General features: G+C 39.9%; 1 protein-coding gene across 1 annotated transcript in view; it reads left to right on the top strand.

The window, feature by feature from the left end:
* The first annotated feature begins 543 nt into the window (after positions 1 to 543).
* The window catches only part of KNDC1 (kinase non-catalytic C-lobe domain containing 1), a 57,305-nt gene continuing 43,535 nt past the window's right edge, over positions 544 to 14,313 (top strand). The window contains exons 1-3 of the mRNA XM_059851705.1: positions 544 to 751; positions 5,301 to 5,499; positions 8,746 to 8,804. Of these exons, the coding sequence (XP_059707688.1) occupies positions 650 to 751; positions 5,301 to 5,499; positions 8,746 to 8,804 (360 nt within the window). The 5' untranslated portion in view covers positions 544 to 649. The remainder of the gene's footprint in view (positions 752 to 5,300; positions 5,500 to 8,745; positions 8,805 to 14,313) is intronic.

The raw sequence follows: 14,313 nt of genomic DNA, 5'->3' as shown, positions 1-14,313 counted from the left end.
GACGGCAACGCGAACCCGAGGGCTCGAGCAGGCAGCATCATCGGCGGCGGCAGCGGCGCCCCAGCACAGCGCCAGTCCCACCGCGGGCACCGGGCACCCTCTCGCCCGACACCAGCCCTCCCGCCCCGCCGCTGCCGTTCGCCCGCAGAGCGCAGCCGAGAGGGACCGGCCCCGGCTCCCGCGGGGCCCCGGCGGCCGCTGCTCGCACTGCGGCGGACGCGCTCTTCAGGGCGCAGGGCCACGGCACCACCACCCCCGGGCGGCGAGCGGGGCGGGGGCCGCGGGGCACACAGCGCGGGGCGCGGCCGTCCCCCGGCGACTCCCGGGGCCGCCCGGGGCGCGGCAGGGGCGGGCGGCGCCGCAGGAGGGCGGGAGCCGCCGCAGTGAGGCCGCGCGGGCGAGGCGGCGGCGGTCGTTGCCATGGCAGCGCTGCCCCGGGCCGGGGCCTGAGCGGAGGGGCGGGGGCGCCCCGGGCCCGGCCTGGCAGGGGAGGGGAGGGGGTTAAAGCGGGCGGGCGGCGCCGCGGGGGTCGCTGCCGGGGGCAGCCCGCAGGCGGGTGTGAAGATGAGCCGCGGCGGGGGCCGAGGGCCGTGCACCGAGCGCACTGGGAGGCTGCGGAGGTGAAGCCTCTGCTCCCTCGCCGGGCGGGATGGAGACTCTTGGCGCTGCAGAGGACGTGTTTTATGAGGAGGAGGAGGAGGAAGTGAACTGCTACGACTTTGAGCCTCTGCCGACGCTGCTGGAGGATGAGGTGAGTGAGGCAGGTGCGGGGACGGAGCCGCCGCCCTTGCGCTCACCTGTGGTGTAGCGGCCTCAGGGGCCGCCCGCGGGAGGCGGCCGGGCCGGGGGCGCACCGGCCCCCGGGAGCGGCCAGGCCGCACCGCTGGATTTCCGTGTGCGCTCCGCCGGCGCCTCGCTGCCTCCTGGCCCGCGGTCCCAGCCACCAAGCTGGGCTTAGCCCATTGCCGTGCACCTTCTCCACATAACAGCAGAGTCATGGTCCTGGAGTGCGAGATGTCTCGTCACTGCTGTCGTAGCCGTGGGTTAATGCTGCAGTCGGCAAGTACGTGTCCTTGTCGCACCCGATCAAGGGAAATTTACATGGGCAGAATAATTTCCCGAAGCTGCCAACCACTTTTTTGTACAGCCGTATATTGCTGCCCTGTGCTAAAAGGCCTTTGACACTGGGAAATAAAAACCAAAAAAAGCAAACTGTTAAATCTGTTTCTTCAATTGTTATGCTGAAAACCTGTAGCTAAACCAGTTCTTGTCATTGCATTTGTCTGGCTCTGTTATTGGTTTTGCCCTTGCTTTTTGTTGCTCTTGCTCATCTTAATACCTTTTCACATGAAGTGTGTTTCTTACCCCCTTGTGAATGTTGGGGCAAAATGTTTGGAGATACTTTCCTTTTTTAACGTAAAGGCTGGGTGAACTGCATGTGAGCTGCCCATTCCCCGAACCAAATCTTGCAAACTTTCTAACTTGCGTGACAAGAATCCATGCTGAATCAGGAGTCAAATGCAAGTTTGAAAACGCAAAGCCCCTTTCAGTTTTCCTAAGTCACCCATTGACTTGGCAGCTTGGCTCTTCCACTCTCTGTGCTGTTCACTGCTGTAGGCCCTCTCAGACTGGCCCATGTAAAATCTTGGAGGAAGGTGGTAATGGCCTTACTTGGAGTATTTTCTCAGATGGAGAAGACTAAGGGTCAGCTCTTCTGTACAAGAAAGAACAGGGCCCATTCTTCATACCTGCTCAATATATACTTTGATTGTGGGTTCCCACGAGTCTCATCTATTAAGCTATTACAGAAACATAAAGTTTCGGTATTTTTCTTGGGAGAAAGAGCAAGACCTATCACCCTTGTGATAAGACAAGTTAATAAAAAAGAGCTGCTTTGAAGAGTACTCAGAGATCTTATTAAGGCAATCCAGTGTTTTTCTTCAGATGTGATGAATGTAATAGATGGCATTTGCCACATTTTCTGTGATTCGGGAATAGAATGTTTTGAAGTTTGTGTGAATTATTGTGGCAAAAAGGTGTCAGAGGGCTGCAAGTGCTGTTGTACTGAACTCTGAGCTGCTTAGTCATTTAGTGGAGTCTGCTCTTCTCGTCATTGTACCAAGCAGAAAGAATGATGTTGGTGTCTGATGCAGGTGGTTTTTTGCTAGTATGTGAAGCAGGAATCTGCCTGTGCTGAAGAGTAGAAAATGCTGAGGATGAGGGTGTGTTTTGATTTCCTCTCTTTACTAGAACTTTATTCATTTAATACTCCTTAATATTCGATTTCAAAATTTTTAAGAAATGGTCTGTGGCCATTAATTTTTTTATTCCTACTCTCTCTTAATTATCTCTGCTTAATTATATGCTACTGAACAGTTTTGTACTTGCTGAAGAAAATTTGAGGGAAACCTGAAAGCTAAAGTGAGCAGCTCAGCATGGTTACCTGACAGGTTTACTTTTTGTAGTTCTTAGTGTTAAAACCAGACACTTTCATGTTAAAACCAGACATGCGTCTTTTGCTGAAAGAGACAAAAAAGAGGCATCAGCATCTCTGATATTTACCACATTTAAATGAAGCAGCTTCCAGTGGTCCAAAGTACTGAAGCAGTTGCTCACCAGAAATTTCAGCTTGCCAGAGCCTCCTATGTTTGAGTGTTAAAAGGATGGGTTTTTTTCCACACTGGTACCTCTTGGTCTGCGTTGCTTTGGAGATAATCAAATGCAAGTCTCAGTGTTTTCAATGCTTCATTCTCAACAAAGGCCTTTCTCAGCTGCAACAGCAGCTTTAATAACTAAGGTCAAGGAAGAGTGATCATTTGGGAAATTTGTGGTTTCTGTGAAGTAAGTAACTTGTTGCCCTTGAGCACTGCAAATAGAAAGGCCTGCAATATTTTGCTTTATCTTTTTTTTATGTTATTTTTATCTTCTCCTAGCCATCCACTCCTGATGGAAGCCATGGAACATTCATAGGACTTTTTTTACTTTTTTTCTTTTTTTTTTTTTGTTCTTTTTCTGTATGACGTAACTTTCTTATCCCTGGGAAGGAAGATAAACTAAGCTTATCTGACATTTGATCATTACCTTTTGTTTATTTCCCAAATAAACTCAAGACAAAGATGTTTTGTAGGTTTGTGCTGTAGATATCATTGCTGATAATTATCATCTGCTGTGGAGTACATACTCAAAGCTTAACTTAAAAGTTCTCTCAAGTCCTTATTGTGACTGGAATGTGATGCTGAGGCTGTCTTAAAGATTGCAGGTTTAATTTTTTTCATTTACACTCTAAATTGAGCCTCTTACCTCCATATGCATAGATGAAATTCATAGTTTTGCATCTTGATTAGTGAATCATTCTTTTATTTCTCTGTTGTGGCAAATGCCCTCGTGTCACCTAGCTCGAGGATTCTAGGAGAGTTTAAAATAATTGCTCATTCATTGTTTTGATCATAGAGTTTCTATTTTTTTAACTCTTTTTGCTGGCCATTGAATAAGAAGTGGGTCTCCTCTTTCCAAGTCTATCCTTATCCTACCACTCAGTTTGGTCAGTTTCAAAGCCTTAAGTTTGTAGGAGAGTTTCTTGCCATGTGTTTTTGTTTGTAGATAGAGGAACCTCTCTGCTGCTCTTCATGCTTAGAACAGCTTTCCTATGGAAATTTGCAAAGCCTCCTTATCCATCCTCACACTCTGATGGCAGCATTACACAATTGTACTGAGCATAGTACAGAGAAAATAAGATTTTGTGCTGAGATCTTTTGCTGTTCATTATTATGTAGAACTGAATTTGATGAGACCAGGATCCATGATTAGTGCTAGAAGGCACTGTAATCATGCTGCCTTTAGTAAATCAATCCCTATCTAGGCCATGTCTATGAAAAATAAGACCATTGAGAAGAGAAGTTAAGTTTGCCAAATAGCAGTGAGTGTGCATTATTTCTTACCTCATATTTATTTATTAAGCATTATACTTCAGACTAAAAAACACAATACGCTTTTGGACTGAGGTTTGGTTCTTATTTGAAGGATATTATGAAAGCAGTGCTTAATTCTCTGAAAGATATGTTAATGAACTGTTAACCCCTTCTGTATATGTTAATCCAGAAATCATTGATGTTCTCCAGCGCTGGAGTTGGCAAAGAAATTTTTAACTGTTCTCCAAGGGATTAAAAGTTTAAACCACAACAGTATTCTGAGCTGTAAGATGATTCACATCCTCTTTTGCTGATTATGACATAATTTATTTTTTTCTCTATGCTAAGCAATGTGGATCTGCATCTTCCATTCAGGGTAAATTTAATATCACTTTGTAATCAATAGTAGTTATAGCTCTGATACAAAGTAATGTCTTCTGTAGATTACCTTCCATTTTTGTTACCTTACTTTTCCTTATAGATGGAATTAATGTTTTGGTTTGTTTGGGTTTTTTTCCTCCTCATTCCTTTAAGTTTGTGAAGACTTTACTTCTGTAGCTGTGGATAATGTATTGGGTTTTTTTTTCCAAAAATATCCATTGAGAGCCTGGTTGCTTTGAGCCAAGCAATGTTTCTGAACATCTGGTCCAGGAAAGCCACATTAGAAACACATTCGTTTGAGAATGGACTCAAGGCTAGCCTTACTGTGATAATAAGGTAAATACAAGTTGACGACAGTTTAGGAAAGCAACTTAGAAACTTAAGTCCATGAGTTATTTTGATCACTAAAAGCTCTGGATGTAATGGGGAGGCCTAGGACAACCAAAGTGTTTGGTTTTAAGTCCAAATATAAAAACACTTCTCCTATGGCATGTTTGGCTTTTCAAAGTTTATTAAATGATCTACACCACTTAACTTCACAACAGCACCATTTTTAAGACAGGCTAATCTAAAAGGTACTTTTTGCCAGATCACAAATGGTAGGGAGAAGTGCTGTGAAGAGAATTTTTAAGAAGTTTATATAAAGACACCTGGGAAAGCTTGAAAGGCACCGATGAAACAAAATGTTTTCATTTAGTCTCTCTGCTTTTACCTCCAAGTGGTCTGTTTCCTTTGATGTAGTGTTTATGTAACTTGCATATCTCCCATAGTATTTTTTTTTATGTTGGCGTACTGGGATATCTTTGTTCAGTTTAACTGTGCTTCTTAAAACATCTCTGTCTTAAGAGCAAAGTCATGCACTTTGTGTTTCTTGGGGTGTTAATCAGTGTCCTAGAAAGTCTGAGAACTTGCTGGAAACATTACTTGTAGCCAATTGTGTCAAATGTAATCTATGATACAGAAAGTAGTGCCATGAAATCCAGGGTAATTTATTAATTCATATCTTGGCAGGAGAATGTGTCCCTTGCTGATATTTTGTCACTGCGGGATAGCTGTCTTACTGAGCAAGATATTTGGGCAATTTGCCTGGAGTGTTGCCATTCTTTGAAGAGCATTGCCCATTCTGCAATCTTCCAGACACTCTGCATCACTCCTGACACTTTGGCTTTTAACACCAATGGCAATGTATGCTTCATGGAACAGCTCAGTGGTGAGTATTTGTGTTTCCAGGCTGTTTGTTTTAGAACTGTGGAAACTCATGGCGAGAAACTGCAGTAAAACATTACATTCTATTTTTAAGACTTATAATTAAAATAAAGATGAAATATAACTTATATGGGAAGGGGTGTGTATATTTTCATGTAAAACTACATGTTCAGTTTTGTACTTGATGAACAAAGGCTGTTCTGAATTTGCTTAGAAAATTCCTCCTGGTTATTTTAAGACTTATGCAGGTGATAAGTCTTCTTTATTTCCATTTTAAACACACATATTGTGTACCTGTGTGCAAGTCTCTACCTTTGTAAAGCATGTCCTTCTCCTCTTACAGATCTGATTTCACAGGTATGTTCTATTTCTAGAGAAGTCTGATAGTCAGTGTATCTTGGTGTTTGTGGCCATAAAAAATTCTATTGCATATTTGCTATTAAAAAGGAAGGTTCTCTCAAATAAAGGCCCTTTTTCTTTTTTAAGCTCTCTCTTGAATAAAAAATTATTACTTTCTAAGTAATGAATTTCAGACTTGAAAATCAAGTATTGGGACTGATTGAGAAATGAATTTTAATATTTTAAAAACCAGTATGTAGTAGCATGAAAGATGTTCAGGTATCATAGCAGATGAACAGGGAGATGCTTGACTTGAAAAACTTCTTGTTTCAGCTTAGACAAAAACGTTCCTTTCTCATGTGATGCATCTCAAGGTGATAGGTCTTCAGTCTCTTAATGATTTCACAGAAGAATAAAGAAAATCAAACAGCTCTTACTCTATGGTACTTTTAAAATTCTGTTGGCTCATAACTAGGAGAAGCATTCTAGACCAGATACCAGTCAAGTTTTTGTTGTGATTTCTTTAGCCTGATTTATTTTTAAATCTGTCAGGATAAGTGTTTATGCTTTCACGCAAAATCTAGATCACATTATTTAGAAAAAATACTGAAATAAAAATGGGATAAGATAACATTGCAACAAATGAAGATGTTTTTTGCTATTTAGAATTAAAGATAGTCTTTTGTATAAATGGAACATCATAAAATATCATTACTAAAGATGAAAATGTACCATCATGACTGTTGTGACTGTTTTAATTAAATTCTTGAAATAGACATGAGACAACTTTTAGTTCCATATTAATAAGGTAATGTGGAATCAATTTCCTTTATTTTAAGGAGCTTGTCTTACCTTGAAATTAAAAAAGAAAAAGAAGCTGGCTTTGTATAAGACAAGGGTGTATGAAAGACTTGTTGAAGAGCATAAATCTAGTGGATGAAAAATGTCCCTCAACTAAGATCTTTGCTTGTAGCTGGGGAAGAGAAAAATCAATTTCTTCTTAAATGTTCTAGTCTAATTGAATGGCTGGCAAACAATTGATCCAGGAATGCTGTATTCACATACTTAAAATGTGGGATAACAAATTCCTGTGCAAAGCAAATGTAGAAAGATTTAGTTCCCTGAAGTCATGTTAGTCTCTAAGGTAACGACTTTTCATTACTTCTCTTGAAAGAAAGGTATGTTTTCCATAGGAATGCAAAAGAGTGACACCTATGTTCTGTTTCTGTCATGCTTCACTGTCTTTGGCTTTTTCTCTCAGATTCTGTTACTGTTTGGTTAAAAGATAGTTTGTTGTAGGTACTTGAGGAGGTTGTCCTTTTTGCTTCCCTGCAGTTGTTGCCTATGGATTTATTCTTCCAGAAGAAAATTATAACCTCTGAATTTGCTTTCCAGTGAGAGAAAATGAACAGCCTGTCATCTCTGCTTTAGCAGCAAGTTCTGCTTCCTGCAAGTTCTGTGGTGCTAAAGTGACAACCATTCAATAGGATATTCTGCCAAGGGCTCTGATACCTTCTTGTCTCTTCAGATCACACATATTCCCATTGTAAACATTATATTAAAAGAATACAGTGAGCTGTACCAGTGATAAGTTAAATACTTGTACAGCCTTTAAAGTGTTCTATGGAAAGAAAGGGAAAAGGTAGTGGGGAGATAAAAAGGGGAAGTAGTCTCCAGGTGGGGGAGAGGGGAGAACAAAACGTCTGTCTGTTAGTTCCCCTCCCCTTCAGCATCCTCTGCCCACCCCCAAAATCAGGAAAAAATGTAGTGGTGGGTAAGAAATGCAAAATTGGTTGCATAGCCCTCTTTTTCAGTAGAAAAATACATTTGGGAATGTCCTAAAGAGCTGTAAATCAGTTACTGTTTCTAGTCAGCCATGCCACCTAGTTACAATGTATGAATATGTTAAAGAAGTACTCTCTAGTAGTCTCTGCTATATAACTGATTTTAATGAAACCTTTGCATTTCACTTCTAAAGTACAGGCACAAAAGCTGAAGTTATAATGATTTAGAATTATGATGAATATGCTGTGCCTCTGAACATACTACTTTTTTCTTCTTCTTGAGAAAGGAAACACTTTTTGCATGTCAATCATCCTGACTTCCCAGAAGGATAGATTAGGCGAGTTGGATATGTGTGTGGAGAGTAGGCTTTTTAGTGATGCTCCTGTTGAATTCCTTGATGTTCTTTACTGGGTTCGTGTGATGTAAGTGCAATGTGATACTGTATACCTGCTTGGATGTAGAAATAGCATCAGACTCTCATAAGATGTTCTTTTCTGCTTTCCACCTCCTCACTCAGAATTGGCTGTTGCAGTAGCTCAGTTCTCTGCTCAGCAGCACATGCATGGGCAATTTACTTCCTCTAGTCTTTTATTATAAGTAAAACAAACTAAGCAGAAAAGTCAGAGTTCTAAGCTGGCCTGTAGATGAAGAAGCAATTAGCTGTTCAGGCTGGCTTTACTGCTTGAACCCTTATCACCCAAGTCTGTAATGGAAAATAGTGAGTACAACTGTCCAGTTAATCAAATCAAACCTCTAAGCCACAGCTGAGCCACACCAGCTTAGGTGATAACTGGGTCCAAACATAAATGCCTGAAGGCAAGAAGTGGTTAGACATGTTAAATGTATTTCTTTGTGGGTGTTTAATCTGTTTTGTTTCTTAGTAGGAAAGTTATGATACCTTCTTGGAGAAAGCTTGAAAACAGCACTTTTTGGTTTACTTCCAGCACTATAAACATGGATAACAAGGTCTTTGTACAGTGGATTGGAGTGAACCAAAATACTGGTATACAAAGTTTCTTTTCTGTCAGATAGGAGTGTGTCGTTACATTTGTATCATCAAGTTGGTTTGTGGTTTTTGTAAACAAGATTAATTTCTAATCTGGCATGTTTCCTTTTGTTTTCAAAGATGATCCAGAAGGTGCCTTTGTTCCACCAGAATTTGATATCACCGGTAACACTTTTGAGGCAAGTTCATAAATGTATCTGTAAAATAGAGGGGGAGGTTAATAGTTTTACTACCTCTGGCAATACCAAATGCTCAGCATTCTCAGTATATAATTTTAGAAATTCTAAACATTGTGAATACTAAATGGTGTTGTTTAGATATGTTTTGTGAAAAAAAAAAGTAAACTTAAAATGCCATATTAATTTTTGGCATAAACATTTGTTCACTAACTGTTAAAATGTGAGATTCTATTTTGGCTGAATAATGTGTTACCATAAACCACAGCTGGCCTATATTATGTTCACTGGTACCCTTCACTGGTTACATTGGCTTGTTTGGGGACTAGCCATGAACTTTTATGACTAAATATAAAATTTGTTTGCTATCCTCTTCAATAAAATAATTCAGGGAAGGGTAATCAGCAATTTTATCTTTGATTTAATGAAGAAACAGATTACTGTCTGTTGCTTTGCAATGCACAAATGCTCTACATTGTTAAATTAAATTAGATTTAAATTGTTTATACTAATTCATTAGCCTCCCAAGTCAACCATCTCATTGCCTGCTACAGGAGCACTTGCTTACTTAATATCCTTTTTCTTAATATACTATTTTTTCTGGCATGTATTTTTAGATAATTCAAATGCTTTAAGTATCAACACATTTAATTCAAGGTATATTTTAAAAATCTGATTCTTTTTATTTTGAAGCAAATATCTTTTGCTTTTCAGAGTTATAGCCTTCATAGTCATGTTTATAGTTCTCTGTTTCTTGATGAGGGGACGTGGGAAGGAGGAGGAGGAGAAGTGAACCTTGGAAGTGTAAAGTGCTACATGTTAAATGAGAATGATAAAACAGGAAGGGTGGTAGAATAGAATATGAAATAGTGCAGTCTTTGAAGGTTAAAGAGGCAAAAATTCAGAAATTCAGTTGTTGCTATATTTTATTAGTGTATCTACATATGCCAGCAGAGTTCTAGTGATTTTGTGCTCACTCTCCTCCTCATCCCCATGATGGTTTTTGGGGAGTCCTTCTTTGTGAACAAGGATTGTTAAGAGGTGGCCTGCATTCCCAGTAAACTTGGTGACTGTAGAAGCCTTTATATTTAGATGTGGTTGAGGAAAGCGAGACCCAAAGGTCACTGGGTTTTGTTTCTTTCTTTTTGTTTTGCTTCTGAAGCTGTACTAAGGATTTTACATAAATATGTTCTTCATCCCTTAACAAGCTTCCAAGGCTTGACCCAGAAATGCTTAAAAGGTTTGCGGAATTATTTGCTCCTTTGACCGACTGATTTCCCCCAACACTTTTTCCTTACCTAGTAGTTGCTGAACTTGTCTGCATAAAGTAAATAGATACACTGAAAGAGGTGCAAAGATCAGGGAGATGGAACAAGGTGAAATAGGAATTTGGGAAGACTGTGGTAATACTAAGTGACCTGAAATTTTAGTTCCATCTGATAGATATAGCCATTGTATTCCTTTTGGATAAAACATGTCTGTGTGTAGATCTCTTGTTTAACTCTTCTCTTTCAGCAACATGTACAGGCCTGCTAAGCCCCAGTGAATCCCAATACCAAGCACAGCACAATCAATTAAACATTCAGTGAAAGCTGTTTGAGTCAGGAGTGGCTCTGAATATTGACCCTTTTACTCCTTTTGTAAAGGTCAGTGAAGATACATGAAGGTGTGGAAGAAGCTGACATGCTCTGCCTTGTCTTTTGTGATGTGGGCTGAGTGCACTGATTTCTGGAAGTTGCTGCTCTCTCTTCATCTAGCAAGTTGGGAAGCCTTCCAGGGCAGGGAGACCAGTGCTATGACAGTGTCCTGTTGCCTCAGCTGTTTTTCACTGACCACCCTAGAGCCAACTTCTGCCAAGGATTCCATGGTGATCTCTGCTTGTTTTTACTTTTGCAGATTCCAAGACCTCCAATAGGTTAATGCTTATGTACTTGTTTCAAGGGTTTTACAATACTGTCATCTTTCCAAGTTGGCCATTTCCTTCTTGGTGCTAATACTTCGAGTTCTTCTCTTTTCCAAAAGTATTGAGACTTTTGTCTATCCCTTTACCCCTACTACAATCTTTTACTATTGCAATAGCAGAATAGTAGTGCTTTGTATACATCTCCTGGCCTGTTGTGCTTTCTCAGTGTTATGAAATTCTTTGATTTCAATAAGCTGCTCTTTATACAGGGGTGTCAGGTGTCTTGTATTAACTGCTTGCTCCTTCCTTGGTGATGACTTGACTTGGTTCTTCTTTGTTGGAGTTTTGCAGCTGCTTGGTCTGCTTTCTTTAGAAAATGGCAAGTAATGTTTGTATTGAAACTGCCTGATTTCAATATAAAGAGAAAAAAATTGGTTTTGGAACTACTAATTATGTTCAGGATGATCTTTGATAGCTGTTACTCTAGTGTCAAAGCTTGGCTGATTTAAAATAGTTATGTCAGCCAGAGGTTTTTCTTGACTTGACTGTGACCTATTTTGTGGCTTCTAAAATGGATGCACACAATGAGATCTGTATGGGTACTGTATGACTTCTTCCCCTTAAACTCTTTTTTAAAAAATCTTTCAATTAAAGCTACAGTTATTTCAACAAGAGATGTTTTGTTTCCTGCTTGGTGAATTACTGATCCAGACCTCTAATGGTATTGTGACTCCAGACTAATTAGTTGCTAAACTTAGCTGGCACTCGCAAGCACACAAGGGTAATAGACACAGGAAACAAATTGAAATGCATTACTGTCCTGGTGTCTGAAACAACACTATTAAAGATGTCAGTTTATAGTTGGAATTTCAGATATCTAAAGATCTAAAACTTTGTCCAAATGACAATGCACAAGACTGAAAAGTAATTGATTTCATGTGGTTGGTTTTAGACTTGTGCCTTCTTTCTTGACCTGCTCTCCATTTGTTAAGTAGGAATAATAGCACCAGTGTCAGTTACTGTTGAGAGTTGGAAGGTGAAAACTAGTCCTTCAGTTTCAGTATCAGGGGTAAAATAGACTTTTTAGCGAGAAACATGGTTAAGAAGGAATTAGCTGTGAAAGGGGCTTGTAGTACCGAAAGTGGAGTGCAGCTGACCTTTCCATGGTGGCTTTAGTGCTGCCACAGTTCCATCCTCTGGGCTTGGAGGAAGGATTGCAGTTTCTGAGCAACTGAAGAGACCTTGAAATCACTGTGTTGCTAAGTAGTTGTAGTGGCATTGAGTTGGGCAGTTCTGGAATGGTTGCCTCTTCCAGGTGTTTGCATGGTTGCAGTACAAGGACAGAAAGGCAACCAAGCAGGTACTGCTGGGCTCTAGGACAGCCCTAAACTAAAACAGAGAATGTCCTGCCTATCTGTTCATGTTATTTATTTTCCTCCGACTGTGCTATCTCCTTACAGACTTCCATTACCATTGTGCTCTAGTAAATGTACTGTTAAGAATTGGTGCTGAAAGAAGAGAGAATAGGAGTTACACTTTAGAGTTATGATCCATACTATAACTGCCAAGAAAAGGTGAATTTCTGTACAGTACACTTAGTATCATTTGCACTTCTTAATGCAGATGCAGGCATGTGATATAACTGTGCTCTGTAAGTTTTCAGATGACTGAACCTGTCCCTTGCCTGCATTGATGGAAATACCTGTTTCTGCTTTTCCTCTAAGCTGGAAGTTGTGCCTGAATTTGCTATTGCAAGTGTTGACCATGTCTTTGTTCTCGCTGAATCTTGAGCTAGAAGTCCATTAGAGATATCTGGACTATAAAGACTAGTGTCTAATTTTATAATTTTCTACTCATTATACTGTAGAGAACAACAAAGAATGTGAATTTTTCTGTTCTTCAAAGACAGGAAGAGGCTGAGATGCAAAAATACATATTTGAGGCTTCTTCTAAAATTTGCCCTGATTTTGCCTTCTAAATAGGAAGAACTTCAGCTTTTTCCTGATGAAAATGGTTCCTATTTAATTTCCTTGCCCTGAGCAGTACAGTGTTAGACTTGTGAAATTTGACCAATGGGAGACTCAATACAAATAGTTAAATATTGTTGAGTTCATTAATAGCCTTACTTCTGTCACTACAATACAGGATTGCCTCAGGTTAAAAACATTGGCTGTCTCAAACCAGTTTCAAATAGCTATTTGTCTGCATCACAAAACTGCCATTGAGTCTCACACAGAGGTTCATTGATGTGGAACACCACATTTCTAAGATATGAACATTCAGTGAGATGAAGGACCGATGTCCACCATGTGTGAGCTTGCATTTATAATCTTTTAATAATGTGGCTATTCAGTTTTGCTTGCTTTAGTGAACCTTTGTAATAGAAGTCAGTGAATTTTCACTCTTGTCTATTTTTTTTTAGCTAAGGGACATTGGATAATACTTCTGTTAATGACTTATTTCAGTATTTGGAGGTGATAAGATGCAGTAGTTCAGAAGCCTCAGTGTGTAGCAGGATTAAAGTCTTCAGAAATTAAAAAAACTGAAAAAGTGATACAGAGTTAAATACTACCTTGAAGAGAAGGATGGGTTACTGAAGGGGAAGAAAGTGAAGTTCACATTGCCTCTTTTTCTCATCTAGAGCTTGTTCTTGCTTTTATCTATCAGGACAGGAGTGGGGTGTGCTGATCTCTCACCTGTGAGAGAAACACAGCTGGAAGAGACTGAATGCTGTCACTATCTTTGTTAGAATGTCATGACTGTCAACTTGCAGTTCTCAGTGGGCTGTAGTTGATTTATATTATATAAAAAAAGTGCAAGTATTTCAGCAACCTTAAAAATAAACAAATGTACCTGAAGTGGTAGAAATGCTGCAAATAGAAAATATGTAAATAAAATGTTATTACATTGTTTTTGAATACTAAATTATACAGATTCATGTAGCTTATTCCTACGAAATGTGACAAGGCAGTTGGAGTGATAAATGCAGTATACATATGAATATTTTATGTACATAGAAATGCAAGGGTTGAAGTTTCAAATGAAACATAGGGTTCTGCAGAATAGATAAAGAAAGGTTTAGGGGGGTGGGGACGTGTATGTATATATATATATATATATATATATACATACACACACACACACATATACACATACTATATCTATATATATATATGTCAGGCCTACTGAATAAAACTCAACAGACAGTGTCAGTGTCATGCTGCAGTATTTCTCAGTACCTGATCATTACTAACCTAGTGCTCATGTCTCAGCTGTTGGTCCTTCTCTAAATGTGAAAGCCTTCATCTTTCTCCCAAATCCAAACAGCAGACAGTATAAAGAAAGTCTTGTCTTTGTGAGTTTGCTAGTCTTTTAAAGCAGCAGCTTTGAATACTGTGAGATTATCTCTATTGTTCTATTTTTCTTTTGCTCTCAGTGCAGGATGAAAAAAGATGACTTTTATATGCTCTCCTAGACGGGTTTTTGGTTTTGTGTTTATCTGATGGGGGAAGCAAGTCTTTTGAAACACCTAGTGGCTTTTTTCTTCAATTGTTTCCCTTAGTTTCATGTAGCCTCCCTTTGAGACTAATTCTATCTAACAGCAGCAAG

The sequence above is a fragment of the Haemorhous mexicanus genome, chromosome 7 (assembly GCF_027477595.1).
Source record: "Haemorhous mexicanus isolate bHaeMex1 chromosome 7, bHaeMex1.pri, whole genome shotgun sequence".
Classification (NCBI taxonomy): Eukaryota; Metazoa; Chordata; class Aves; order Passeriformes; family Fringillidae; genus Haemorhous; species Haemorhous mexicanus.
The sequence above is the reverse complement of the archived record's forward strand: the minus strand, read 5'-3'. Positions and strand labels throughout refer to the sequence as shown.